This window comes from Carcharhinus amblyrhynchos, chromosome 6 (genome assembly GCF_965287045.1).
Source record: "Carcharhinus amblyrhynchos chromosome 6, sCarAmb.v2.hapA, whole genome shotgun sequence".
NCBI classification, from domain to species: Eukaryota; Metazoa; Chordata; class Chondrichthyes; order Carcharhiniformes; family Carcharhinidae; genus Carcharhinus; species Carcharhinus amblyrhynchos.
Window position 1 is genome coordinate 30622126 of NC_137329.1, and position 27995 is coordinate 30650120.

The 27995-nt window shown below is 42.0% G+C and overlaps 1 protein-coding gene across 10 annotated transcripts in view; it reads left to right on the forward strand.

The window, feature by feature from the left end:
* The window catches only part of sox6 (SRY-box transcription factor 6), a 615141-nt gene that overhangs the window by 182152 nt on the left and 404994 nt on the right, over nt 1–27995 (forward strand). For all 10 annotated transcript variants that reach the window (XM_080190145.1, XM_080190148.1, XM_080190144.1 and 7 more), the window contains one exon: nt 11685–11717. In XM_080190145.1, coding sequence (XP_080046271.1) covers nt 11685–11717 — 33 coding nt within the window. The remainder of the gene's footprint in view (nt 1–11684; nt 11718–27995) is intronic.

Consider the following 27995-nt stretch of genomic DNA (forward strand, 5'->3'; position numbering starts at 1 on the left):
TGGCAGCCAATAAAATGAATCATTTTATTGAATCACACTTTGTTTTTATCCATAGGCTGGAAAATAATCTTTTTCTAAAAAAAACTCTCGAAGACCAGTTGAGCTCAGTTTATCCAGAACCTTTTCTTGTTTTTTTTTTGAAGCTTATATGTGTGGTAAAGTTTTAATTCAGTTGTATATGAGTGCAAGTGGGGTCTGTTTCAGAGTGGGTAAAGACAACATGCGGAAAATTATGGCGTGGTTGAGTTTCTCTCGCTGTGTTAAGTTTGGGAGGGGGGAATTAATTTCAAATCTCCCTTTTAACAAGTCATACTAAACAATGGTTTCCTTCATTCTTTAAACACTGCCAACCTATTGTGGCTTTTAGGTGCAGTACTGTACTCCTGTTGTATGTAGAATTCCCTGTAGCGCTGTATTAGGAATGTAGCAATAATACCAAGGCTGATATAAGCAGATGTTTTGCCTTATTTTAGGACTGGGTGTTCACTGATCATTTAACATAGGCCTGGTGCTGATTGCAGAGTCAATCAGTCGACTTGGACAATGAATCATGGAATGATGCGATATAGGGTTGTTTCCACATGATCCTCCAAGAGGCTTAGTTGAGCCAACTGCCGCATCTGTCTTGGGGTGACAATGAAAGTTTTGCCAAGTGTGGGGTGGGGAAAGCAAAAGCTTTCAAACTCATATTGAGGTGCTTTCCCAGAAGTAAAGGTCATGGGGATCTTTATGGGGAAAATCGATCTCAACAATATTTGCAAAATTCACGCATCAATGCTAAGTTCCTTTGCACGTTAATTTGATACCTTCACTAACCTGTTCAAAGTAAGCAGGTTAGCACATGTTTTACAGTAGAAAGAGAGAAATTTCTTCTGAGCAGATTGTTCAAAATGTTTCCATCCTTTTGGATTTCTCATGCAATGCCAACAAAATGACAGTAAATAAATGGGAATGACAAGTGAATGCTTGGGAATGAGCTTGGAAATCAAAAGGAACAAGTGGAGAAGAAGAAAAAAAACTCTCTCAATTTAAACAGGATTAGACAGGGTAGATTCAGAAAAAATGTTTCCGATGGTGGGGGAGTCCAGAACTAGGGGTCATAGTTTGAGGATAAAGGGTAAATCTTTTACACCTGAGGTGAGGAGAAATTTCTTCACCCAGAGAGTGGTAAATGTGTGGAATTCACCACCACAGAAAGCAGTTGAGGCCAAAACATTGTGTGATTTCAAGAAGAAATTTGATATAGCTCTTGGGGCTAAAGGGTTCAAGGGATATGGGGGAAGGCGGGAATCAGGATATTGATGATTAGCCATGATCAACATGAATGGCAGAGCAAGCTCAAAGGGTTGAATGGTCTACTCCTGCCTCTGTTTTCAATGTTCTTATATTTCTAAAAATGATGTCAGAGAAAAGGGACAGAAATCTTGTGAAAATGCCCATCAACATTAGCATCTTTTGGTGCAAAGTTATCATGCTTTTATCTTTTGCATGGTCACAAGCTCACTAACTAACTAAGTGGACTGGAGAATTTGTTAGGCTTTTTAATAGTCTTGCTTTAGTGAGAGCCTTTCCAATGCCCAAACGTATGATGATAGTGATATTGTTGTTTCGGTGGCCGTTACAGAACTCATAGGAAGTAAAATAGTCAAAAGGGGTTCTCCATGTTAACACCACAAAAGTGACACAATAGAACCAATTCACTGCAACTCTACCAGTATTCATCAACATAATTAGCAGTTCAGTCTTCGTGAAATATGTTTTTTCCCTCCTTCTGCTGTCTCTTAAATGATCTGTTGAACACAATGTTTTTACTGGCTTATCTTCAATTGGCTCAGCCTTGAGAATAGCCCCAAATTGTATTCTAAAGATTCTGCCTAAACACTTGCCAAAAGTGGGCTCTGATGTGGAGATGCTGGCGTTGGACTGCGGTAAACATAGTAAGAAGACTCACAACACCACTAGCTGCTCCTTTGTCAGGTGAGGCAACCTCAAGTGAGGTGACCTCCTGATGAAGGGGCAGTGCTCAGAAAGCTAGTGGCGTTTGCTGCCAAATAAACCTGTTTGACTTTAACCTGGTGTTGTGAGACTTCTTGCCATGTGGGCTATCACATGGTTTAAATACCTGAGTTTAAATTCAAGGGGTCTAATTTTTTACGTGTCAAGAAAACAGGTGGATTAATGACCCATTGTACATCTCTGTACAGATAGATATGGGGTCAGTTGCCACAAGATCAAAATCATCCTTAAATATTTTATGAGGAGATACAGTTATTGATTATCTCATTGGCACAATCAGCCATAACACTTTTTTACACCTGTAAAATAATTTAGCACACACCAGGAGTCTGACGAAACTTAAAATTCATTCCCTCACCACTTTGGGAATACATTCGTGATAAAAGTGATTCGTTTCTCAGCACATATCTGCGTTGTCTGGTTCAGGGTGGTATGTTCACCACAGCGTAACTCAAAAAATGATGTGCCATGCACACAAAGCGACGCCTTCGCTGCATTGTATCCAGGGCCAAGTAATGGCTTGTTCGTCTCAAGCCAGCATGGTGCCATGTTTCAAACAGCAGAGAGTCACAAAGTGACACACAGCAAACTCAAACTGACATCATTAGGAGCTGATTGCTGGGGTTAGATCAGTCAGAAAGACATTGTGCGTGATTTCATCACCTGTCAGTTACGGGTATTTCACACTCGTAAAATAAAAGCACCGTAATTAACCTTTACCGTTGTGTAATTAACCTTTACCAATGTGTAATTAACCTTTACCATAGAGCACTGGCCAATTTCTTTTATTTACATTTATTACTCGCGATGGAAGATGAAATAGGATGGTGGCAGTGTGCAGGGTGAGCGAGTGGGCACACTAAAGGGGGTTTTGGGCTGCTTGGTGTGCCCTGTGTGTATGTTGACACAGAGCAGAATTGCTTTAGGCTGCACTGTTACGTTTTTCTGATCAGTTTCACAGATTCAACTTCAGTAAAAACGGTGACAGCAGCGTACATGTGCCCATTTCCGCCTTTTGAAACAAAATCCAATGACGATAGCAGTTCAGTGGCCATGCAATGTTAAATAACAGCCTCACAGGTGAGCTCCTGATCCCAGCTGGTTTGCTGAGGAAATGTCTGTGTGATAGAAGAGTGAGATTTCCACAAGTTTCAACTTGGTTAGTTGCCTGCACTGAGTCAGGAGGATGACTTGTGACATCGGTCAGAAGGGAAGGGAGCCAAAATATTAACTGAGAGCGTATAACTCTTAAACAAAACAGCTTAAAATAGAGCAGAATGCATTGTGTGGGGCATGGGTTCGTATTAATCTTTCTAAACACGCTCCGTTACATATACGAAAGTCAGTCTGAAAAAAGGATTTAAAAAAACACTAACACTACATTCTGCACCCTCTTCCTTCCAAAGATTCCCGTGTAGGTTGATCGGTCATGCTGGATTGTCACTAGTGTCAGGAGGAATTGCAGAGTAAATGTGTGGGGTTACCGGAATAGGGCCTGGAGGGATTGTGATCGGTACAGACTCGATGGGCTGAATGGCCTCCTTCTGTAAGAATTCTATGATTCTCCTCTGTTTTGTCTGTATAGCTCACAAGAAACAGTTTTCATTATATCGCAATACATGTGACAATAATAAATCAGAAACGCCCAGCACTGAAGGCTGGAAACTCCAGAACTAAAATTAAGGGGCACTGTACAATTATCAAATAGGCTGACCAAGAAACTTTTTTCTGATCTGAACTTTGTTGCGGTGAGCTGTCGAGGGCTCTATTTTATCAAAATATTAAATGATGATATATATTATGTTACTATACAGCACTTCATCTGTCTTGATGTGGGCAACACCATAGGGCACATGCTAGTAATATGTTGAAGATGGCAACAGGGTATACAAACTTCACGCTGAGCATCATCACATTGCTATTGATGCAAAGTAACCTTGAAGAACCCAAACGCTTCTAATGTGCCCTTCTCACCTGCAACTTGCAATTGACAAGCACATTATAATCTGCAAAGTTGCCTGGACAAACACCAATTAAAATCTGAATAACATGTGCCTCTGTTTGCTTAACAATAATTAGACTCTGCAATCTTAAAAGGCCTCTGTTGCAGTTTAAAAGAATTATATACCTTGTGCATTACATGGTATAACACTTCTACGCTTGTAAAAGAGTTTACCACTTTTTTTTACTATCTGCAACAGCATAGGAAATTACCAGTATATAATAAAAAATCTCCAGACACTCTTAACACGCATCCAATCATCTCTATACTTTGAATTCCTTACATGGAGGTTCTGACTCACGCGGGTATACAATCTCATGGGTGCTGGTTAACCGGAAGTGTTTTCCATAACTGGTTGATTTTTTTTTCTGAGTAAACCTAAAGATTGACCAGCAGGTTATTCGGTAATCATAGATGAGCTTGCTGTCAGCTACTGTCCACACTTGTGTACTTCATGGTAGTGGGCAATGGGAATCTCAGCTGAGTTTTTTTCTTGCTGTCTTAGGAGAGGGGCTGAGAGATACAATTGTAGCACTCACCCAACTCTGGACAATGTTTGACTGATTCAGCAGAGGCCACAAAACGATTCTGCTCCGTATAACTCAGTAGTTGGTGGGATGCAAGTCATCCCCAAGTCATGGGGGATCTGTGGAATGGTGCTCTCATTGAATTGTAGACTTTGGAAACAAAGGCAACAGCAGCAGCACAATGCATTTCAGCAGTTAGAGCTTCCACACTGACTTGTTTGAACTTTTAGAAAAATAAATTTAAAATAAGAATGGAAGGTGCATGCCATCATAAATATTGTGCCAGCTGTACTGAGCCAATTGCTGCTCTTTGTGTATTTTCATTGTGATTCAACCTTTCTCCCAACCCCACCCTACTCATTCTCTATCTACCTTTTCTATTCGCTTGGTGCAATTTTGTTTTCGTTCCCCCCATTGAACCTCCCTCCCCTCCAAACACACAGCCTTTCTCCATCCACTGCCTGTTGTTAAACCCTGCCCAAAATTATTTCCCTTAAGCTGAAACTGCTCCCCATTGCCTAACACAACACCTCCTTACCAAGGCTCACCCGAGGCCTGTCCTCCATCCTCTTTTCTCCCTACCAGGCTGACCATTCCCCCTCACCCCAGACCTGTCCTCCATCCTCTTTTCTCCCTATTAAGCTGGCCCTTCCCCTCCAGCTCAGTGCTGCCCTGTCCTTCTCCCTCCCCACCTATTTAAATGCACCCATGCCTTGGTCTGTCTTCCCCTCCCCATGAACGTGGTCTTTCAGCCCTGCCTGGGATTCTGTCTAATGCCTTTTCACCTCTGCCATCTGTGTTATTTTTGTTTTAGGGGGGACTTACACGGTGATTAGTGTGCTTGGGGAGGGAGAATAAAAGAGCAGAAAAAAATGTATCTTTTAAAGTGTGCAGTTTGGTTCACCGGTTTCCCTTTTTTATCACACACAGCGTAATGGTCACCTGGCAGCAAGTCATTAGCATTTCCCTCAGCCCCTCTCTCCTCACAAAAAAAATCCGCACCACATGCTAATTAGAGGTTTTGAATCTAAGCAACCTGTGTAAAATCAGACATTTTAATTTGCAGGTTTAATGGCTGTATTATGATAACTGGCTTTGAAATGTGCTTCTCGTGTTCCATCAGTGCAGACCAGATTAACAGCGGCTGACAAAATTAAAAACCTTACAATGTGACCTTTGCCTGGGATAAAAGGCTGTTTCATAACAATTTCCTTTTGTTCTTTGTTTGAGCTATTACTCCAAAAGGAGACTCCGTTTAATCTAAGTAAATGCATCATTACAGGCCTAATCCATGTCCTTCTGTCAATGTCTGCTTTAATTAAATGAGAAATGCCGGCAGAAAGATCTCACACACAAGGCTATGATTGGAGTGGGAAAGACTGGATGATCACATCGAGATTAAACCGAGATTTCACTTAATTGTTTTTTTTGCATCCGATTGTTTGTCTGTTAATTTACCAGGCAAAAGAGTTCTGGCTAGCTAAACTGTGTTTACTGAATGTTGTATCACTTATTGTTGTTGTTTTCACCCCTGAGATGAATAAAAGTAGGTGGGAATGTGTTTTGAGACCCAATCTAGACGAAGGGTCATCTAGACTCGAAACGTTGGCTCTATTCTCTCTCCACAGATGCTGTCAGACTTGCTGAGATTTTCCAGCGTGTTCTGTTTTTTGTTTTAAAGTATTTTGCTTTAAATTTAATGTAATCAAAAGTTTCAGACTATGTCGTGAACTGCAGTCACCATCTGAAGACAGATAACACCAAACTTATCATCAGGCTGCCACCTGAAATGAGCTTTAATCAAGAATGACATGTGGCTCCTAATGAACAACCGGAAAATTGAAGTAAAGGCAAAATACTGTGGATGCTAGAATCTGAAACAAAAGTAGAAAATGCTGGAAAAACTCAGCAGGTCTGACAGCATCTGTGGAGAGAGAATAGAGCCAACCTTTTGAGTCTGGATGACCCTTTGTCAGAAAATTGGAATGGTGTTTGGACCTTGATTGTCCCTGTGTAATTGAGTTAAAAGGGAAAATCCACAATTGAACCAAGTCTAAATGTGCCTAACAATAACACTGGGTCAGTGGCTGAAATCCCTAAAGAAGTGTTCTTCAAACTTTTCTCCTTGGATCATCTTCGTGTTCAGGTCTCTGTCCGATAGTAGCTCCTCAACAATCATTTGTAAAACAACATTTAAGTGCCATGACTTCCTTTACTCTGGGTGGGGCAAGAAGGCAGGACCCAAGGTGGGCAGGGATCAAACCACCCCCCCCCCGACCCCGCCAACATCCTTCCCCTATTGGCATTAATTATAGAATCCCAACAGTGCAGAAGGAGGCCATTTGTCCCACTGAGTCCACACCAACCACAATCCCACCCAGGTCCTATTTCTGTTATCCCATTTATTTACTCTGCTAATCCCCCTGACACTAGTATCAGTATAGCATGACCAATCAACCTAACCCACACATCTTTGGATTGTGGGATGAAACCCAGGTAGGTACTAGGAGAATGTGCAAACTCCACATTTGGCTGTTAGCCAGCTGAACTAAACATGCCACCCTCCTCTGAAGATCAGCACCGTTAATATTGCCACACTGTAAGTTTCTTTTATTTGTTCATGGGATGAGGGTGTTGCTAGCAATCCCTCATTGTCCTTAGGAGCAGTTAAGTGTCTGAGTGTCTGGAGTCAATGTAGACCAGATAAGGTAAAGATGGCAGATTTCCTTCCCGAAAGGACATTGGTGAACCAGATGGGTTTTTGCAATGATTGATAGTTTTATGAATAGCATTACTGAGACTAGTTTAGAATTCCAAATTTAAAAAAAAATTATTAATTTAATTCATCCCAACACAGCAAATGGTGGAATTTGAATTTAACCCAGTAGAAAACTGGAATGAAAAGTCTAATGATGACCACGTAACCATTCTTGTAAACACCCATTGCGTTCACTAATGTCCTTTAGGGAAGGAAATCTGACATCCCCACCTGGTTAGGTCTATATGGTTGACTCTTAACTACCCTCTAAAATGGCCTAGTGAGCCAATCACTTGTATCAAACCACTAAAAAGTCAATGAGAAGGAAACTGGACAGGCCACCCAGCATCAACCTAGACACTGAAAATGACAATCTCTTGTTGACCCTGCAAAGTCCCCCTTACTGACATCTGTGGACTTATGCCAAAATTGGGAGAGCTGTCCAACAGACCAATGAACTAACAGCCTGACATAGTCGCAGAATCAGACCCAGACACCACCATCACCATTCCTGGTATGTCCTGTGACACTGACGAGCAGAGGTGGTGGCATAGCCTTATACAGTCAGGATAGTTGCCCTGGTTCAATCCAGAACTCCATGAATTCTCATGGTTTCAGGTCAAGCATGGGCAAGGAAGCCTTGTGCTGATTACCATATACTGCCCCCAGCCCTAACCCATTGCCTCAGCTGATTCATCAATACCTCTCCATGTTGAACACCAATTGGAAGAAACACTGGATGTGGCAAGGGCCCACAATGTACTCTGAGTGGCAGACTTCAATATGCATCATCAAGAGTGACGTGGTAGCACCATGACAGACTGAGTTGGCGAATTCTTAAAGGACGTAGCTACTATACTGGAACTGTGGCACCCCATCCATAAACAATTACTCCCTTCACCACTAACGCACAGTGGCAGCCCTGTGTACCACCAACAAAATGCACTACAGGAACTCAACAAGGCTCCATAGGCAGCATTTTCCCAACCCACAGCCACTATCAATTAGAAGCAAAAGGACAGGGGATAGCTGGGGACATCACTTCTTGGTGGAACTTCTTGGAAATATATTGTCGTTCCTTCACTGTCGCTGGGTCAAACTCCTTCCCAACAGCACACTACAGGAACTGCAGGGAGAGAACTTGCCATCAATTTCTTAAGGGCAACTACGAATAGGCAATGGATGCTGGTCCAGCCAGCGACTCTCTCATTCCATGAACAGGGGAGAAAAACTTGGGGTTTCCCAAACTTTCCTTTGGATCCTTCAGTTTAAAGATTCTGTCCATCCTTTGGATGAGCCATTAGGCTTGAGGTTTTCACTCTCTTAAATGAACTCTTTTAAATGGTGGCACAGTAGTTGGCACTGCTGCCTCACAGTGCCAGGGGCCTGGGTTTGATTCCCGCCTTGGATCACTGCCTGTGCGGCATCTATACATTCTCCCTGTGTCTGTGTGGGTTTCCTTTGGGTGCTCCCACAGTCCAAAAGACGTGCTTGTTAGGTACATTGGCCATACTAAATTCTCCCTCAGTGTACCCAAACATGCACCAGAGAGTGGCGCCTAGGGGATTTTTACAGTAACTTCACCACGTTAATGTGGCCCTAATAAATAAACTTAAAACATCCTACAATACTATTTTGAAGAAAAGGGCGTTTACCCCACTCAAAACCACTAATGCACATTATGTGGTCATTATTTAATTGCTGTTTGTAAAACGTTGCTGTGTGCAAATTATATTTCTTATATTGCAATAGTGACTATTGGGAGGGATTTTCCGGCCTTGTCCGTGGCAGGATATGTTGTGTGTGAGAACGGAAAATTTGACGTTCCAGCCAAAACTTCATTCACCATCAATAGCACTGGAAAATCCCAGCCGCAAACAAGGACGGAAGATTCTGGCCATTGCCTATAAATGCTTTGCGTAGTCAAGTTTTGGGATTTTACAAGCTTAAGGGTTTCTCTCCACCTCTCTGTTGGCATGAGGCAATAAGAGTGTAAGATGTGCAAGCAAAATCCAAGAGCTCTGTCTGACTTGCCTTCTAGCATGTAGGAGAAGCTGCCCCCTCCCCATCCCCCACTCCATATTGCTCCCCCACCCCTGCTTCACATGCACCCTACCACCATCCCACCCCATCCAGCACACATTCCTGCAAGCAAATAAAACCAGGTTGCAATCCCAACAGAACTGGATTCTGCCTTAAATTCTGTCTTGCAAACTTTCCCATCCTTAATCCTTGCTGGAATTTCAGGAGCTTTGTGTTCATTTAATGGAGGAGGTGTTACAAATAAGGACTTTTTTTAAAGAAATTACTCGGAAATGCTTTCAAAAGAATTGCATGCAATTGTGCATTGAGGGAGAAGCATCTGACAAGACAATGTAATTATAGTCAAGGGACAGTCTCCCCTTTGTTAGCCTGTTTCAGCTGCATGTCTTGAAATTCGCTCCTGCCGTTTCAAGAAAGTTGAAGTAACCTTTAAACAAAAATTCCACCAGTAAAGCAGGTTGAGCAGTTTTGATCTGAGGAGCAACACCAAGTGGGGATCAAATAGGAATTGTCGGTTTTAAGCTTTTCAAATTTTCCAAATGCACTTTCAAACTGGACCCAGGAAAATAGGATTGATAGACAGGAACATTTGTCCCTTTAATCACACCATATTTATCAAATACGCTGAGTGAACGCAGGAAATGTGAGGAATAACCTTTAACGCAGGTGAATGGACCAATAAATGTTGGTATAAATGCACACATTTTCTAGAAATTCTATTTGAATTTCACAGTGGCAAGATGTAAGTACGACAAGCTCAGTGGGAGGACAGTGGGGGTGCTGGAATAATACTTTCTGTGTCATTAGCTGACAGAAGTAAAAAGTAAATGTTGGCTAACATTCCCACCTCTAGCCATTGACCTATACTGGAAATGCAAGCGGAGACTGTTCATGAACAGGATTGAGTTTGAGTGCGATGTAGAACAGACCTCCACTCATTTGTAGGCATGTGTTATAAAGAATGACTATTTGAGGGATCTCCTGGTGGCTCACGAGGCCCGTGCAATTATATCGCACCGTTGACCTTCAGGAGAGGAAGGATAAGGGTTGTCGGGAGATGGGGAGGGAGGGAGCGGTGGTGGGTGGGCGAGGGTGCATGGGCTTTTTAAGAACAGAGCATTGTGTTCCTGGTGAGCAGTTGAGTGATTTTCAAATTGAAAAAGCTTAATTTTCACCATTTAATATTTGCAACTAAATACAGAGGAGAATGGCAATTAGCATGAGGATATACTTCTTACTAATACGGAAAAATTCAAACCTTGTCATAGCTGTCATGTCTTCAGATATGGTGCAAAAATAATTAAGACAGGTTAGCTGTTTCTCAGGTAGATGCGGAATAAATCTCGGCAGCGAGAGGTTTTCTACTTCTCTCATTCCGATCCCCCCCCGCACCCCCCTCAAGATATCTGACATTATTTGATGTAATAAAAAGGGAAAGTATGTAACAGTCAGATTCTTAATTAATTTTGCTTGACTAGATGAAGATAAATGGAGCATTTTGTGGACTCATGTCAGCAAGGGAGGTCCACTTAATACTGTCTGTGTTTTCAGCCCTCCTTCTCTCACTCTCGCACTCTACCCCTTTACTTCTGATTCTTTCTGGGTGTTTTATCTGGTAATTAATGATCCTGGGGCATGGTCCTCAAACAGATATCAGTGACATCTTTGCCCTTTCCCATTTAACGTATTTCCTGCTGTCTTCAGAGAAGAAATTTCAATTCTCATTGCTAAAGGAGAGGGAGTCTAGCTTGTGTATTTAGTTCTCTGAAGAGATCCAGTGACAGATCACAAAAGCCATGAATACCTGGGTCTCAGATGCTGTCAGTTCTCTGTGGCTCCAGTTCTCTATGTTAAAGAGTGTCACCAATGGTGGGAACATGCAGCATATCCCATTGATAACATCACAACGTAAAAATATCTTACCACCTCCCTTGCTCTCTCTCTCTCTCTCTCTATCCCTCTTTTCTCCTGTCTTTCTTCTTTCCTCTTCTCTATTAGCTGTTTCTGAACAATTATAAAACAACAAACAAAGGCTTGTTTTAGCAGCTCCCAGACATTTTGCTGTTTAAATTACCTTTTTTACTGACAAAAAGTGACTGTCTGTCGAGAGATTCTGTAATAGCCCCTGTTGACAGTTCTGGATGGTGCGTGTATGGCAGCACAGACTGATCATTATGGTACCCATTCTCCAATCGTTTATTTTTTCAACTGTTAAACAATAGGTTGTTGATTGTGTGGACAAGGCCAGAACAATTAAGTTCTGTGTTTAATGGTAGACCAGCATTTTAATGCCCTCTCTTAATAATGGTCTCATTATTGTTTTTTTCTCTCTCCTTAGACTGGGCCTCGGGAGGAGGAATATTTTGTGGAGGTACGTCATTATTTTGCAAATTTCGATTAGCCCATCACGTTGTATGTGTTACACACACAAAAAAAAATCACAGCTAATTAAAGCATCCAGATAGGCCACCGGTATTCAAGCACATAATTTAAAAGGTGGCGTACTTGATTGGCTGGCTAAAAGGTGGCAAAAAGAGGGGATTAGGCCAGTTGCTGTGGTAACTCCCACTTCCCATCTGCACAGAACAATGCACTTGTGTTTCTCTCCCACCTTGGTGCAGAGATTGGTTTTGTTTTGAGAGGAAAGGGCTTTATGAGGAATTGGAATTCAGCCTAGCAGGATGGAGTTTTAGAGCTGTTAGAGCAGACCACTGGGGATAACAGAGATGAAAGGTCACGGCAGACTCCAAGGACACCAAAGGTCACTGCCTCTTGCAACAATACTTTGTCTTCTGTGATTTTCAGTTAAATGAAAGGTGCTAGCTCGTCAGGAAACAAATCCCTCGGCTTTACCAGGTGGACTCACTCAAAGAGACTTACAATTCACTGTTCAAAGAATTTAAAGGGGCCTTGCTTTTTTGTTGAGGTTTTATTTATTCCCACCATCCGCACACATCAACTTATCCTTTAGCAAAGAAGGCAAATCAGTCATAACCGTCTCCAGATTTTTGTGGTTCCAGCTTCAATCTCTGTTCACTGAGCAGGACTTGTGTATAGTTGGCTATCCTGTTCTAAGCCAAAAGGAGTTCCGCCTAAATTTCTCCATGGCTGGTTTCCTCACTACTGCTGTAAATAGGGCACACCACAACTCCAGTGAAGTTATGGTACGGTGGGGCAGTCATGATGCAGTCGTAATCACCTGACAAAGGGTCAGAGGCCCAAAAGCTAGCGGCTTTTGCTACCAAATAAACCTGTTGGACTTTAACCTGGTGTTGTGAGACTTCTTACTATGGGGCAACACAATGGTACAGTGGTTAGCACTGCAGCCTCACAGCACCAAGGATCCAGGTTCGATTCCTGTCTTGGATCACTGTCTGCGGAGTCTGCATGTTCTCCCCATGTCAGCGTGGGTTTCCTTCGATGCCCCGGTTTCCTTCCACAGTCCAAAAGGCATGCAAGTTAGGTGGATTTGCCATGCTAAATTCTCCCTCAGCGTACCTGAACAGGTGCCGGAGTGTGGCGACTAGAGGATTTTCACAGTAACTTCATTGTAGTGTTAATGTAAGTCTACTTGTAATACTAATTAATAAATAAATAACAATCTTTAGTGAGATATCGATGGCCATGGGAACCTGCGGGAAATTAGAAGGGTTAAGATTGTGACTCATTCCTGGATATAACCAATAGATATGCCTGAAAGGAATGGAATAAAATTGACATAGACTGACATAAAGCCTGAGACTAAATATCGATTGTCTTCTACCTTTTAGGTGTTAGCTGTGGTTCAGTTAGTAGCACATTTGAGTCCAATGTTTTGAGCACAAAAATCAAGGCTAACTGTTCCAAGGAGTTGCAATTTTTTGGATAAGATATTAAACAAAGGCCCCATTTGCTCTCGCAGGTGAATATAAAAGATCCAAAGGCATTTTTCAGAGAAGAGCAGGAGAGTTATCCAGAGTTGGTCTCCTGGCCAATATTTATCCCTCAATCAACATCACAAAAAACAGATTATCTGGTCAATATTACTTTGCTGCTTGTGGGACCTTGATGTGTGCAAATTGGTCAATCTGTTTCCAACATTATAACAATAAATACACTTCAAACATAACTTGTAGTCATTAGAGTGCTTTGGCATGTCCTAAACTATGGGCAACTCAGCGGCATGGTGGTTAGCACTGCTGCCTCACAGCGCCAGGGACCCGGTTCGATTCCCCACTTGGGTCACTGTCTGTGTGGAGATTGCACATTCTCCCCGTGTCTACATGGGTTTCCTCCCACAGTCTAAAGATGTGTGGGTTAGGTGGATTGGCCATGCTAAATTTTTCCTTTAGTGTCAGGGGGACTTGCTAGTATAAATGCATGGGTTAATGAGGATTGTGGTTGGTGCAGATTTGAGGGGCCAAATGGCCTCTTTCTGCACTATAGGATTCTATGAAAAGTGCTATATAAATGCAAATCTTTCTGTTCTTGCATTACCTTACACTCTGAGAGAACATTGAGCTTTTTATGCATATCATCAAACGAGTTAATGGGTATAAAATAGGTTTGCCTTTCAATGTCAGTGCAATAATGATAATTGATATCTTTTCTTGCATGGTGATCATAGAATCTCTAGAGTGCAGAAGGAGGCCACTCGGTCCATTGAGTCAGCACTGTCTCTCCGACAGGATCCCACCCAGGCCCTTTCTTGTAACCCCATGAATTTACCCTGCTAATTCCCATAATCCATACATCTTTGGACACTAAGCATGACCAATCCACCTATTTAGCATGGCCAATCCATCTAACCTGCACATCTTTGGGCTGTGGGAGAGAACTGGAGGAAACCACACAGACACAGGGAGAATGTGCACACTCCAGAATTGAACCTGGGCCCCTGGTGCTGTGAGGCAGCTCCAAACAGAGAGAAGCTTTAAGGGAAATAAAGTGAAGGGGATAAAACAAAATTGATCATTTCATTTCAGCCTCAGTCGTATATCAAATGATTCAGGAATAAGGGAATGGATCTAAAAAACAATGAGGAACGTATTTGTGTCTGTAAATTAGAACAGAACTAACCTCCTGGCCAACCAAGCTGTGACTGGAACACAACATAAACCATGCATTCCGGCTTCACTTTACCCCATTGAGACAGTTTCCTTTGCAGAAGAAAATAAAGTTTGGAAGTTGCAGTGACGCATGTGGGCTTTTCAACATGAGCTGTGGCACAAGATGGAGTATCAAGTGATTGAAAATCATTTAAGCAAATCTTCAGATATTCAATCAACCAGAATTGGCAACCATGGTTATGAGCGGGTTGAGAGTGGGATAATATTTGCAAGTCTGCTGATGAGAATTGGTCAAAATCATTAGTAACAAGACCTTTGGCAACTGGTTTTCATTTTACAAAATTTTGCACAAGATATTTAAAAAGACTGAACTATCTGGTCAAAAGCTAGACAGGTGGCATCCTTTGTTGTAGATCCATTCACTAAGGTGGTCAGAATGAATCCATTTTCCTTGTACTGGGTACATTACTAATTCATGATATTTACGAATGCAATCAGAAGAACAATCAAGTTATATGTAACAATAAGCAACATACGGGGGCAGCATGGTGGCACAGTTGTTAGTGCACTGCTGCCTCACAGCACCAGGGACCCACGTTCGGTTCTGGTCTTGGGTGACTGTTTGGAGTTTGCACGTTCTCCCCATGCCTACATAGGCTTCTGTTCTTGTGTCCTTGCGTAGTTCAAAGATGTGCAGGTTAGATAGATTGGCCATGCTAAATTGCCCCTTAGTGTCCAAAGATGTGTAAGTTAGGTGGATTAGCCACAGTAAGTGCACATGATTATGGGGATAGGGCGAGAGCCTGTGTGGGATGGTCTTTCAGAGAGTCTGTATAATCTCGAAGGGCCAAATGGCCTCTTTCTGCATTGTAGGGATTTTATGGTTCTATGGTGGGAAACTTCTTAGAAATGATAATTCAGGGCAAAATTAACATTTATTTGGAAAAGCGATGATGAAGACAACGCAGCTGATATGGACTTCCAAAATTCATCTTATAAAGTGCCATGGCTTATCAGCAATGTTGAGGCCCATGGAATAAAAGGGACAGGGGTATGAATACCAAATGAGCTGTGTGACAGAAAACAGAGTGGTAAATAGTTTGTTTTTTGGACAGTAGGAAGGTACTATAGTACAGTAGTTAGGATTACTGCCTCACAGCACCAGGAACCTGGATTCAATTCTGGCCTCGGCTGACTGTCCATGTGGAGTTTGCACATTCTCCCCATGCCTGCATGGGTTTCCTCCAGATGGTCCAGTTTCCTCACATTGTCGAAAGATCTGTGGGTTAAGTTGATTTGCCATGCTAACTTGACTAGTGTTAGGGGCATTAGTAGGGTAAACATGTGGGTTATGGGAATAGGGCCTGTGTGGTATTGTGGTCGGTGCAGAATCAATGGGCCAAATGGCCTCCTTCTGCTCTGTGGGGGTTCTATGAAAATGTAAGCAGTGGGATTCTCCATGGGTCAGCACTAAGATCACTATGTTTCTTAATATATAAGAATGACCTAGATTTGGGTGTCTAGGGCAGATTTCAGAATCTGTGGATGATTCAAACCTTGGAAGAATTGTGCACAGTGATAAGCTTCAAGGCAGGTTGACAGAATGGGTGAACATGGACAGGCTGGTGGAATGGACATGACAGATTAAATTTAATGCAGAGAAATATGAAGCAATATGCTTGGGAGGAAGAACAAGAAAAGGCAAAAATGAACTAAAGGGTGCAATTCCAAAGAAGGTGCAGGGACAGAGAGACCTGCGAGCACATGTGCACAATTCATTGAAGGTGGCAAGGCAGGTTAAAAGAGTGGTTAAAAAGACATACGGAATCCTGTTCTTCATAAATCAAGGCATAAAATGTAAAAGCAAGGAAGCTGCAATGAAACTTTATAAAACACTTGTTTAGTTTCAGCTGGAGTATTGGGTTCAGTTCTGGGCAATGCAGTGTAGGAAGGCTTTAAATAGTATGCAGGAAAGATTTCCAAAAATAGTTCTATAGGGATCAGGGGCTTTATTTAAGAGGATGTATTGGAAAATCTGGTGTTTTCCTAAGTTTGAGAGGAGATTTGATGGAGGTATTCTAAGGGGTCTGCACAACATAGATAAAGATAAACTGTTTCCTTTGGCAGAATGGCCAAAAACAAAGAGACAAAGATTTAAAGTAATTGGCTAAAGAAGTTAAAGATGTCATGAGAAAATATTTCTTTAGGCAGTGAGTGGCTAGGATCTAGAATGAACTTCCTTAGGAACGTGGCATTTTCCACTGTAGATCTCAATAGGAAAATGAATGAGTACCTGAAGAGAATATCTGCAGGTGGGTTTTAGGGAAAGGGCAGGCAAGTGCAGCGAGCTGATTCGCTCTTGCAGAGTGGCAGCATGGATATCACAGCCTGATTTCCCTCCTCTCTGTACTATAAGCATTCAGTGATTCCATTGAGGTGCTTTTACCTGTGTGCTAGCTACGAGTAGTGTCATGGGCTGCAAATTATTAACAGCAATTGCACAAGACGTAGGACTCACCGGAACCACCTGCTGAAATCCATTAGCATAACCATTAGACTAGGTTAAGACTTAATGCAAGGCCAAGAATGTAGCTTGTATGATTCTGCTCTGCAGCAATTAGAATAGGCATGACTACCTAACTCCGCAAGATTTTTGTTGTGGTTTGATTAAAACAGGGCCTTCTTCCACTTGGGGACGTGTCATGTGCCAGCTGAGCATACCCAATAGCAACTGGGCACAAGTGGCATTCATAGTGATTCATAGATCAGGTTCACGTTAGTGCTGAGAGGAGAAAAATGGGACACATGGTGCTTTGAAGCTGAGTTGACGAATTTTTATTCTAAGCATTCAAGAAATAGCAAAACAACAATGAATTTAAGGGAAAGGGCCTTTGCACATCATTAGTTATAAACACCATGTGATGTGTGATAGATAATTTTGAGCATCTAGAATTCATTGATATGTTTTTTTAAAATAGGACTTTCACTTCGTTTGTTTTAAGTAGATGCAATGAGAGTGAAGAAGCTTTGGTTTGTTAAACTTCTGAGGTTCCGAAATAGTTCCTTCTTTTATAATAGCTGACTCCTGTGTCTGCTGTTCATACATAACTGTTGCTACAATTCTTTATTCTCTTACCCAGCTGCAAGCTGCTCTGGAATAAACTGGTGTCTGCTGAAAACACAATGGCCCTCTGTAAAATCCAAATGACTTGTGTATTGCCAACATAATAAACAACTGCTGCATGTGACAGTGCCCTACACTAATGTCCTTCACTGGGAAAGAGAACTGAAGACTTTAAATAACTTTATTAACTTTTGTTTCCTGTGTGGTGATGGCATTTCTATGATCTAAATATTAACATGCAGCACTACATTATATAATGAGACTCTATCTGCCTTAAGAGTCAACTGTTGTTTGGAAGATAATGGTCTGTATTGGCATTTTATTTCCTCTTCAATTTTTTCCTCTCTTGAAAGCATGGAATCATTCTGAGGTGAGGCACTGTGGGCACTTTCTGTGGAACCTGACCTAACTGAAGAGGCCGATAATAATTTGTGACTGTAGGAGACCACACAACTGAATCCAACCCCATATAGAATACTAAGAATTCTGTGGCAAATCAAACTCCAGGACCTGGAGACCTCAATCTCAATATAAGGGGGGGGGCAATTTTCCCATCCCACTCACCATGGGAACTGTAGCGGGCAGAGGCCAGACCATGCAAACGTCCATTGACCTCGGGCGGGATTTTTTGTTTTCGGAGTGAGCTGGACTGGAAAATCCTGCTCAACATATTTTTAACGCGTTGTATCAAACAGTATTAAATTGATACAAAATCAGAAAAATGCTGGAAAATCTCAGCAGGACTGAAAGCATCTGTGGAGAGAGAATAGAGCCAACCTTTCAAGTCTGGATGACCCTTTGTCAGGGCTCTGATGAAGGTCATCCAGGCATGAAACAACAGCTCTGTTCTCTCTCCTCAGATGCTGTCAGACCTGCTGAGATTTTCCAGCATTTTTCTGTTTTTGTTTCAGATTCCAACAACTGCAGTATTTTATCTTTATTTTAGTATTAATTTTTAGTTGCTATTTAGAATTTTAAACTATTTAAAAGCAGTTTAATGTAATGAGCCTCTGCTAATTCAAATGCTTAGGCGTTAACATTAATGGCTGTTCATTAACATCTCGCTGTTTTACCTGATTTACCTGAGACAGTTTGGTACGAAGTGGCAGCTCATCTTAAATTGCATTCAGACAATACTTTTTATACCAGTACAGAAGCAAAATATTGCCGATGTTGGAAACATTAATTGCAAACAGACAATGCTGGAAATACACAGTAGATCAAGCAGTATCTGTGAAAAGAAAGTCAAAGTTAATGGCCAAAAATTTCCAGAAGCTCTTGCTGGCAGGACCTTCCTGTCCCGTTGGCAGCAAACCCCTGCTGCATGGTGGCACAGTGGTTAGCACTGCTGCCTCACGGCACCAGGGACCCGTGTTCAATTCCGGCCTCGGGTGACTGTCTGCACAGAGTTTGCACATTCTCCCCGTGTCTGCGTGCATTTCCTCTGGGTGTTCCCGTTTCCTCCCATAGTGCAAAGATGTGCAGGTTAGGTGGATTGGTCATGCTAAATTGCCCCTTAGTGTCTGGGATTAGTGGGATAAATATGTAGAGTTACAGGCATAAGGCCTGGGTGGGATAGTCTGATGGAGAGTCGTTGCAGACTCGATGGGCTGAATGGCCTCCTTCTGTACTGCAGAGATTCTATGATTCTATGAAAAACTGAAACCAATGGCAGGCTGCCTCTGCAAAAAACATTTGGGATGGGAGAAGTTGGGGGGGGGGTGGATGGGTGTGAGCGTGGACACGGAAATTCTGCCCACAGTTTAAGCTGGAAGATCTTTCATCAGAACAGAGCACATCAACCTAAATGCTAACTGTTCCTCTCTCCACAGAGACTGCTTGACCTGCTGAGTGTTTCCACCATTTCCTGGTGGATGGCACATCCACTTCATTTCTTGTAACCAGCAACCTGGTGTTCCGAATTGCAATGATATTATATGGGGCCAATTTTCCAATTACCATTCCTTGTATGTTTTTAAAACCCTGTGTATCTCGTGCCTTGCAAATTGATTTACAAATTCAACTGATCAGGGAGCAGTGTGTGATGCCCCTTCCTGTGCAGTTCACACCCTACGTATTTCAACTGGAGGCAAAGTGGACATGATGTTAAATACATGAGTTGAAAGTTTGAAATGGATTGAAAGAACTGTGTAACAAAGGGCATGGAATGTTTTATTCCACTTGGTATCATTGGGATTCAGAACAGTGAGTACTGATAGTGGTGCATCAGGCATTGTTTCAGACTCTTTAGACAGAACACTAAGGTTAATTGCAGTGTCCATGTCGTTTTTCCAATTTAGATCAGCTAACATAGAAAGAAGCAAGAATTAGAACAGTAGTTAACTGTGCTTTAGTAGCTCAATAATGTTTTCACCCACATTGTCACTCTGTCACTCTTTTCAGCTTTTTGAAACAGAGCTTCAAACATTTTGTTAAGATAAAAGTCTAAATTACATAAAATATACAAGAGGAAAGTAGGCCAGTTTGGCTCATCTAGTTTGATTATAGTTTTGGCAATAGCCATCAAAACTGTGGGGGTGTTTTTCTGACTCTTCCTGCCAGGAGGATCTTCTGGTCCCCAACCTCCTGACCTCCATCCCCCAACCCACCCACTATTTGAACGTATCTATATCTCTGTCAGTATGCACAATGCTTGAGACTTGTGTTGGGATTTTCTACAGTGGGATCTTCTTGTCCTTCTGATGTTGACCCCCTCCTGCAACTGGTTCTTCTGCGGCAGGTCCAGCAAGCCCTGCAAAACCTTTGACAGGATAGGAAGATCCCATCACGTTTCCTGTGGCTTGCCGCATCTGCCACGGGAAAACACACCATTTGTGGGGAGCAGCAAGGAAATGCCCAGCTTTGTGAGTGACCTGTATTTGGGAGAGACAGAGACAAAAAACAACTTTGTAAAAGCATCATTGGATAGTGTGGGGTGGGTGAAGGCTCTTATTTGACTCAGCTCCAGGATTTCCACTAAGGGAATCACAATTTATTCACAAAAAGGTAACTGAGTATTAGGGGTAGAAAAGTAATTGCTTCATTTTTAGAGAGTGAAATATCTTTAAACAAAAACTCGTAATGGAATTATTTTTAATTAAGAAGAAACCATATCAAAAATTCTTAAGTTTCTTTATTATATATTCACATTCTTACACAAATATCCCTTCTCTGCAAGCAAAAAGAATATACTCAAGCACTGCACATTTGAACTTGGGGGAGCTGATAGTTGTCTCTTGCTTTCTCCGTGGTTGACTTGTTACCAATCAACACTCTTTTCTCCTGTACTATAAATTGTTCTGATGGTTTGAAATTTGACATTCTTGTCCTGATGTGCGAAAGTTGACAAGCTTCTGTAACATGTATCTCTTTTCAGCGATATTCTTCATTGTATTACCAAAAATGCCTAAAATGTCAGGGAATATACTGATAGAATAAAATAGAAGCTTAAGAACAAGTGTAGGCCGTTTAGTCCCTAGTGCCAGTAAGATGATGCCTGTTCTGTAAGTCAACTCCATTTACTTGCCTTTGATCCATATCCGTTGATACCAATAAAAATCTATCAATTTAGGTTGTGAAAATGTCAATTCCACAATTACTTTGGGAAGAATGAGTTATTTGTTTTTCACTATAACAAAGGTCAGCAGGTCTGGCAGCATCTGTGCAGAGAGAATAGAGTTAATGGTCAGGATTCCCCCCATCCCCCACTACACCTCGCCCCCCAAAAAAACCCCAGCAGCATGTTTTATGATGGCAGAGCCGAACTGCGACTGGTCAATGACGGGATCTTCCAGTCCCACCAATGTCAATGTGATTTCCCCTTGTTTGCACCCTCTGCTGCTTTGCTTTGCAGTGTGGAAGGGTCGCCATTGGCAGGGTCAGGAGGTCCCACTGGCAGGAACAGCTGGAAGATCCCACCCAATGTATCAGGCTGAAAACCTTTAATTGGAAATAGATTACTGTCCTTTGTACAGCAACAGTATTTCCTGATTTGGTTTTGATGTGGCCTAGCTTTAATTTGCACCTACATTTTTAGATTCTCCCACCAGTTAAAATAATTTGACAGAATCCCTACAGTACAGAAAGAGGCCATTCAGCCCATCGAGTCTGCACTGACCGCAATCCCACCCAGGCCCTACCCCCATATTCCTACATATTTACCCCACTAATCCCTCCAAACTATGCATCTCAGGACATCAAGGGCAGTTTTAGCATGGTCAATCAACCTAACCCGCACATCTTTGGATTGTGGGAGGAAACCCATGCAGACACAAGGAGAATGTGCAAACTCCACACAGACAGTGACCTAAGGCGGGAATCAAACCCAGGTCCCTGGATTTGTGAAGCAGCAGTGCTAACCACTGTGCTGCCGTGCCGCCTGGAAATTTCTCAGTGTCTAACCCTAACCCAAATGAATCATTACCCTAACCCTATTGAACTGGCACTGTTCATTTCTAGAGGGGTAGGATTGCAAAGGAATTTGTGCCAAAGATGCACTGAACATTGGTTAGACCACAGAGTGCTGCACACTCTGTAGCCATACAGAAAAGATGGTATCAAAAATGCATGGATATATGTGTATATATATATATATATATATACATATATATATATCAGGAAAGGATTTACAGGCTGGGTCCCTTCTGTCTTGAAAAAATAAGGCCGATGACCGATTAGTGGTCTTTAATTTTATGAAAGGTATTGGGAGAGTAGATACAGAGCGATGTTTCCTCTTGCGGGGAGGAGAATAATTAGAGGCCATCAATATAAGATAGTCACCAAGAAACCCAACTGAGAACTACAAACAAAGAAACAACAGTGCAGCATAGGGACAGGCCCTTCAGCCCACAAAGTCTGTGCCGACACAGATGCCTCTCTAATTTAATATTTTTTTGCCTCTACGTGACCTGTATCCCTCTATTTCCTGCCAATCGTATATCTATCCAGATGCCTCTTGAAGTTGTCACAGAATCTACTTCCACCAACTCCTCCAGCAGTCCGTTCCAGGCATTCACCACTAGCTGTATGAAAAACTTTGCCCCTCACATCACTTTTAAACTTTCCCCTTCTCATTTTTAACTTATGCCACCAAGTAATTGGCCCTTCGACCCTGGGAAAATGACTCTGACTATCCAGTCTATCGAAGCCTGTCAGAATCTTGTAAACCTCTACCAAGTAACCCCCTCCCCCCCACCTCCACCCCCCCAATCCTCTGACACTGCAATGAAAACAATCCAAGTTTGTTCAATCTTTCTTCCTAGTTCATATCCTCCAAACCAGGCAATATCATGGGAAATGTCTTCTGCACCCTTTCCAATGCATCAACACCCTGGTGTGGCGACCAGAATTGTACACAGTACTCCAAATGCAGCCTAGCCAAAGTCTTATACAGCTGCAACACGATTTACCAACCCCTGTACTCAACACCCCAATCGATGAAGGCTGACATGCCATATGCCTTCTTGACCACCTTGTCCACCTGAGTTGCTACCTTCAGGGAACGGTGGATCTGCACACCTAGATCCCTTGGTTTGCTGAATTCCGAAGAAACATTGTTACCCAAAGAGTGTGAGAATTTGGAACTTGACACCATAGGGAGTGGTTAAAGTGGATAGTAAAAATGCATTTAAGAGGAAACTAGACAAATATATGAGGGAGAAAGGATTAGAGGGTTACAAAGGTATATTTAGATGAGAAAAGATGCGAAGTGACTCAAACTGAGCATTATCACTGATATGGACTGGTTGGACCGACTTGTCTCTTCCTATGCTGCATATCCTATGTAATACAAAGAATTATACAGCAGAGGAACAGGACCTTCGGCCTGTGCCGTTACACAGTTTTTATCCTACGTTTCATCTCCCTTTCATGTGTCTATCAAGATACAACTTGCGTGTTGCTAACGTACCTGCTTCCCTCACCTCCATTGGCAACGCGCTCCAGGCACCGACCATCCTCTGTGTGAAAAGCTATTCCCGCATGTCTCCCCTAAACTTACTCTCTCTCACCTCAAACCTGAAGAATAGAATATTATCCTTTTATCCTTTATATGCCCCTTGCATCAGCCTTCAGCATTCTAAACCTATGGAATACAAGCCAAATGAATACAAACGATCCTCAAAATTCAGTCTTTTACATTCTGGTATCATTCTTGTGACTCTGTACTGTATTCCTTATCACCAATGTATCTTTTCTTAGGATTTGTGTCCAAAACTGAATGCTATTCTTCACATGGGCTCTGACCAAATAGATACAACTGAAGCATTACTTCCTGACTTTTGAATGTCATCACTTCTTGAGATAAAGGCCAATATTTTATTAGTTTTATGATTACTTTTTGTATCTGCGCACTAACCTTTTGTGATTTGTATACATGAATACCCTTTGCTACTCCTTAGCTCATTGTCTCTTGTCATTAAAAAAAATTCCAATTTGTGAATGACCTCACACTTCCGTAACATTGCAGACTCCTGCCCACCTGTCATCGAAACATATTATGTTGCGTTCCGGAAGAACCTGATGATACCCAATTGGGAATTGTATAATGGGGAACAATGGGAGGTACAATAGCATACACAGAGCATGCTGTATAGAGAGTAGTGAGACATGTGGAGTGTGTCTAGGAAAGCAATAGAATGTACAAAGATTACACAGTCACAACAGCAGAAAAACACTGAAAATGTTCGATACACAAACGTGGGAAACATAGCGGGTGCTTGATGAGAAACAATGGGACATATGCAGGATATTGAGTGAAGGGCTGTAGAATGCGTAGATGATAACTAAAAGGAAATAACTAGACATATAGAAAGTACTTGAGGTGAAGTGCAGAACAGTGGCAGATTTAGAGGTTGTAGAGTATATTCAGTGGGATAAAGCAGAGCATGTACAGTATAAGTATGATGGTATAATTTGATTGTATAAGTGAGGAAGAACTAAGAAGTACTGGGAAGGACAAGTTCAATGTTCTCATTTGATGAGTGACATTTAAAAATCCTGTTCATGTTGCCATCACTCTTTAAGCCATCATCACTGATAAGATATTTTGTGAAAGGATTTATGATTGCAGGCAGATTGGATGACGTAGATACCTGTAACAAAAATGCTTATCAAACTTTTCTTGGAGCCATGTTACTGTATAATGAGAGTTGACTTGTACCAACTGGCCTTTCAGCTGTAAGTGTAACAAGTGGGAATTTATTTAGTGCTGATATGCCAGGTAAATTCCAGTGCATCTCTCCACACTGATACATGTTGAATGTAAGCCAAGTTGAGAAACAATTCTAAACATTTTCTTTCATTTGCAAAATAAAACTTTGACAACCAGATGGTTGTGGGAAATGAAAGATATGGGGCTGAACAGATGGATTTACTTCTAATTTATTTACTGACCTAGGAGTGCTTGGTGCCAACAGTAGGTATCTTAAATAAGAAGAGCTCCATTTCTTAGCATAAAAGTTCCTCGTTGGGATGTACGCAAAGAAAACTTCTCTTCTCTGGACATTTGGTGGGCTATAATTTCACTATCTTCTCGTTCTTGTATGAACCTGTGCAGTGACCAACTCAAAGTTCATTTGACAGTGAGGGCACCACGCAAACCCAATTCTAATGTCAATTGACATCCATCCACTGCATTAATGAGCAGAAATCACTACTATTGATCAGTAACAGGAAACATAGCAAACTTTCTCCTTTCTCATTCCAGAATACCAAGACCAAATGTTCTGACTGTCATCTCAGCTAAGATCATTGCAATTTCTGCACTTCTGGGATAATTTTAAAGGATTGTTTGGGAGTTTCCCATTCTCAATGGCAAACTACAACAACGGGCAATGTACTAGCAGTTATACCATTATGTAAATTAACTCATCTAATACTTAAACTGAGCAGGATTCTCTGGCCTCCCCGTGGCATATTTAATATGGCGGGAAGCTGGAGTACTGTTGGCCAATGATGGGATCTTCAGATGTCAATAGGATTTCCCATTGACTCCACCCCACATTACCGGAAGACCCACAGCAGGAATGTGCCATCGGCAGGACTAGAAGATCCCACCAGCATGAACAACCAGAAAGCTCCCTGGCCATTGTGGAGGCAATAGGCCAGTGTTATTATCACTTGATTAGTTATCCAGAAACTCAATTAACGTTCTGGGGACCAGGGTTCGAATCCCACCACAGCAGATGATGGAATTTAAATTCAAATTTTAAAAATCTGGAAGTAAGAATCTACTGATGACCATAAAACCGTTGTCAATGATTGCAAAAACCCATCTGGTTCACTAATGTCCTTTATGAAAGGAAATCTGTTGTCCTTACTTGGCCTGGCCTGCCTGTGACTCCAGAGCCACAGCAATGTGGTTGATTCTCAACTGCCCTCCAAGGGCAACTAGGGATGGGCAATAAATGCTGGCCAGCCAGCGAAACCCATGCCCCATGAATGAATTTAAAAAAAGGAATTTCTCAAATCCTTAATGCATAATACTGAGCCTTTTAAATTAATAAATGTTTTGTTCTTTTAATGTTTAGGGGATGTGGTGATGTAGTGGTATTTTCACTGCACTAGTAATCCAGAGACCTAGGGTAATGCTCTTTGGACCCAAGTTCAAATCTCACCATGGCAGATGGTGAAATTTGAATTCAATAAAAATCTGGAATTTAAAATCCAGTGATGACACTGAAACCATTGTCGTAAAGCCCATCTGGTTCACTAATGGAAATCTGTTGTCCTTACCTAGTCCGGCCTACATGTGACTCCAGAAGCAGAGCATTGTGGTTGGCTCTTGACTGCTCTCAGCGATGGCCAATAAGTGCTGGCCCAGCCAACGACTCCCACATCCATGAACGAATGAAAAAACCGATAATGCTGCACAAATTAAGTAGTTTAAGCTTGATATGGCAAAACAACGTTTTGTACTTCTTTAGAAATATCTGTGCCCAATTCCAATTAGGAGATTATTGAGCTGACTACTTATGATGTGTTTGCATTATTTTAATAAATGATCTCCTCATTAGGTTGCTCATACAACTTTGAGTGAAGTTCAGATTGGCTGCATTGTTTTATGCCCATTCTCCTGTTTTGTTATCTGTTAACTGGTGGATTGCAGAAGTTGACCTTTGTTAGCCCTGTGCTATTGTTTGTAGATTGGTTTGTGCATTCCGCCGGCTGTGAAAGGCACATCTGCCATGCTGCTCTGGAAAACCTTTACAGCAAAGGCTAAAGGGGAGGCTGATCTGGAGATAGAAACAGAATCTCTTTTGCTTTTCAAATATTTGCCCGGCCTTCACAAGCTATTTGCCTTTGACTGTTTACATTAGTTATTTAAGCATGCTTGAACCAGATAGAGAGAGCAAGAGAGAAGCGGAGAGAGAGAGAGGGAGAGAGAGGCAGGGGAATAATGCACTCTGCTGACACAACTCATATCACAGCTGATCTCAGGTATTCAGGTTTAGAGTTTAAGGGATATGATGACAAAGTTTGCAGTTAGTTAATCAAATTAGACCCTTGAATTGAATGCACTTCTCCAGTTTCAGCGACTTAATCTGAAAATTCTAATATAATTCTTTGCATAATTACGTTTGAAGAGATGTGATGTGTTTAAACAAATATGTTGTAAAAATGATTGTAGACTCTTACAAATATGGTGGACACCCTTGGATTTGGCCCGGTGGAGTTTTTGCCTTGTGGTACAACATAGGCCTATCTAAACAACTCTAGGAACTTTAGTATGGAGCATTAGTTTTGTCTCACTTCAACAATATCTGACTGAGGATAATTAAGCATTCTATGTCATGACCAAGGGCTTGTTGTAAGAAATTATGAGCAGCATGATGGCATAGTGGTTAGCACTGCTGCATCACAGTGCCAGAAACCTGGATTCAATTCTAGTCCTGGATGACTGCCTGTGTGGAGCTTGTACATTCTTCCTGTGTCTGCATGGGTTTCCTCCGGGTACTCTGGTTTCCTCCCCACAGTCCAAGGATATGCAGGTTAGGTCAATTGGCCATAGTAAAAAAAAAACGTTAGTGTCCCAAGATGTGTAGGTTTGGAAGATTAGCAGGGTAAATACGTAGGATATGGGGGATAGGGCCTGGGCAAGATGTTCTGTCAGAGGGTCGGTGCAGACTTGATGGGCTGACTGACCTGCTTCTGCACTGTATGATTCGACATTACTGTGACAGAGAAGGAGATCCATACTTTTTGAATCATAAGGTACGTCTTGCATTTTTAATAGGTGTTCATGAAATGTGGAAGAACACTAAATTTGGTGTGCTGCAACCATAGTTTCCCTGGCAGGGATTGAATTCACATGCTTTGGCTGGCATTCTCTAACCTTGCCCGCAGCTGGAATTCTCCAGTCCCGCTGCAAAGAATGGAGATTTGGCTGAGCGCTAATTCTCCGTGCTGGCAGTGGAGGAGAGATGTGAAGGGCCGAGAATTCTGGCCTTTATGCATGACTCAAAATTGTGTTGTGGCA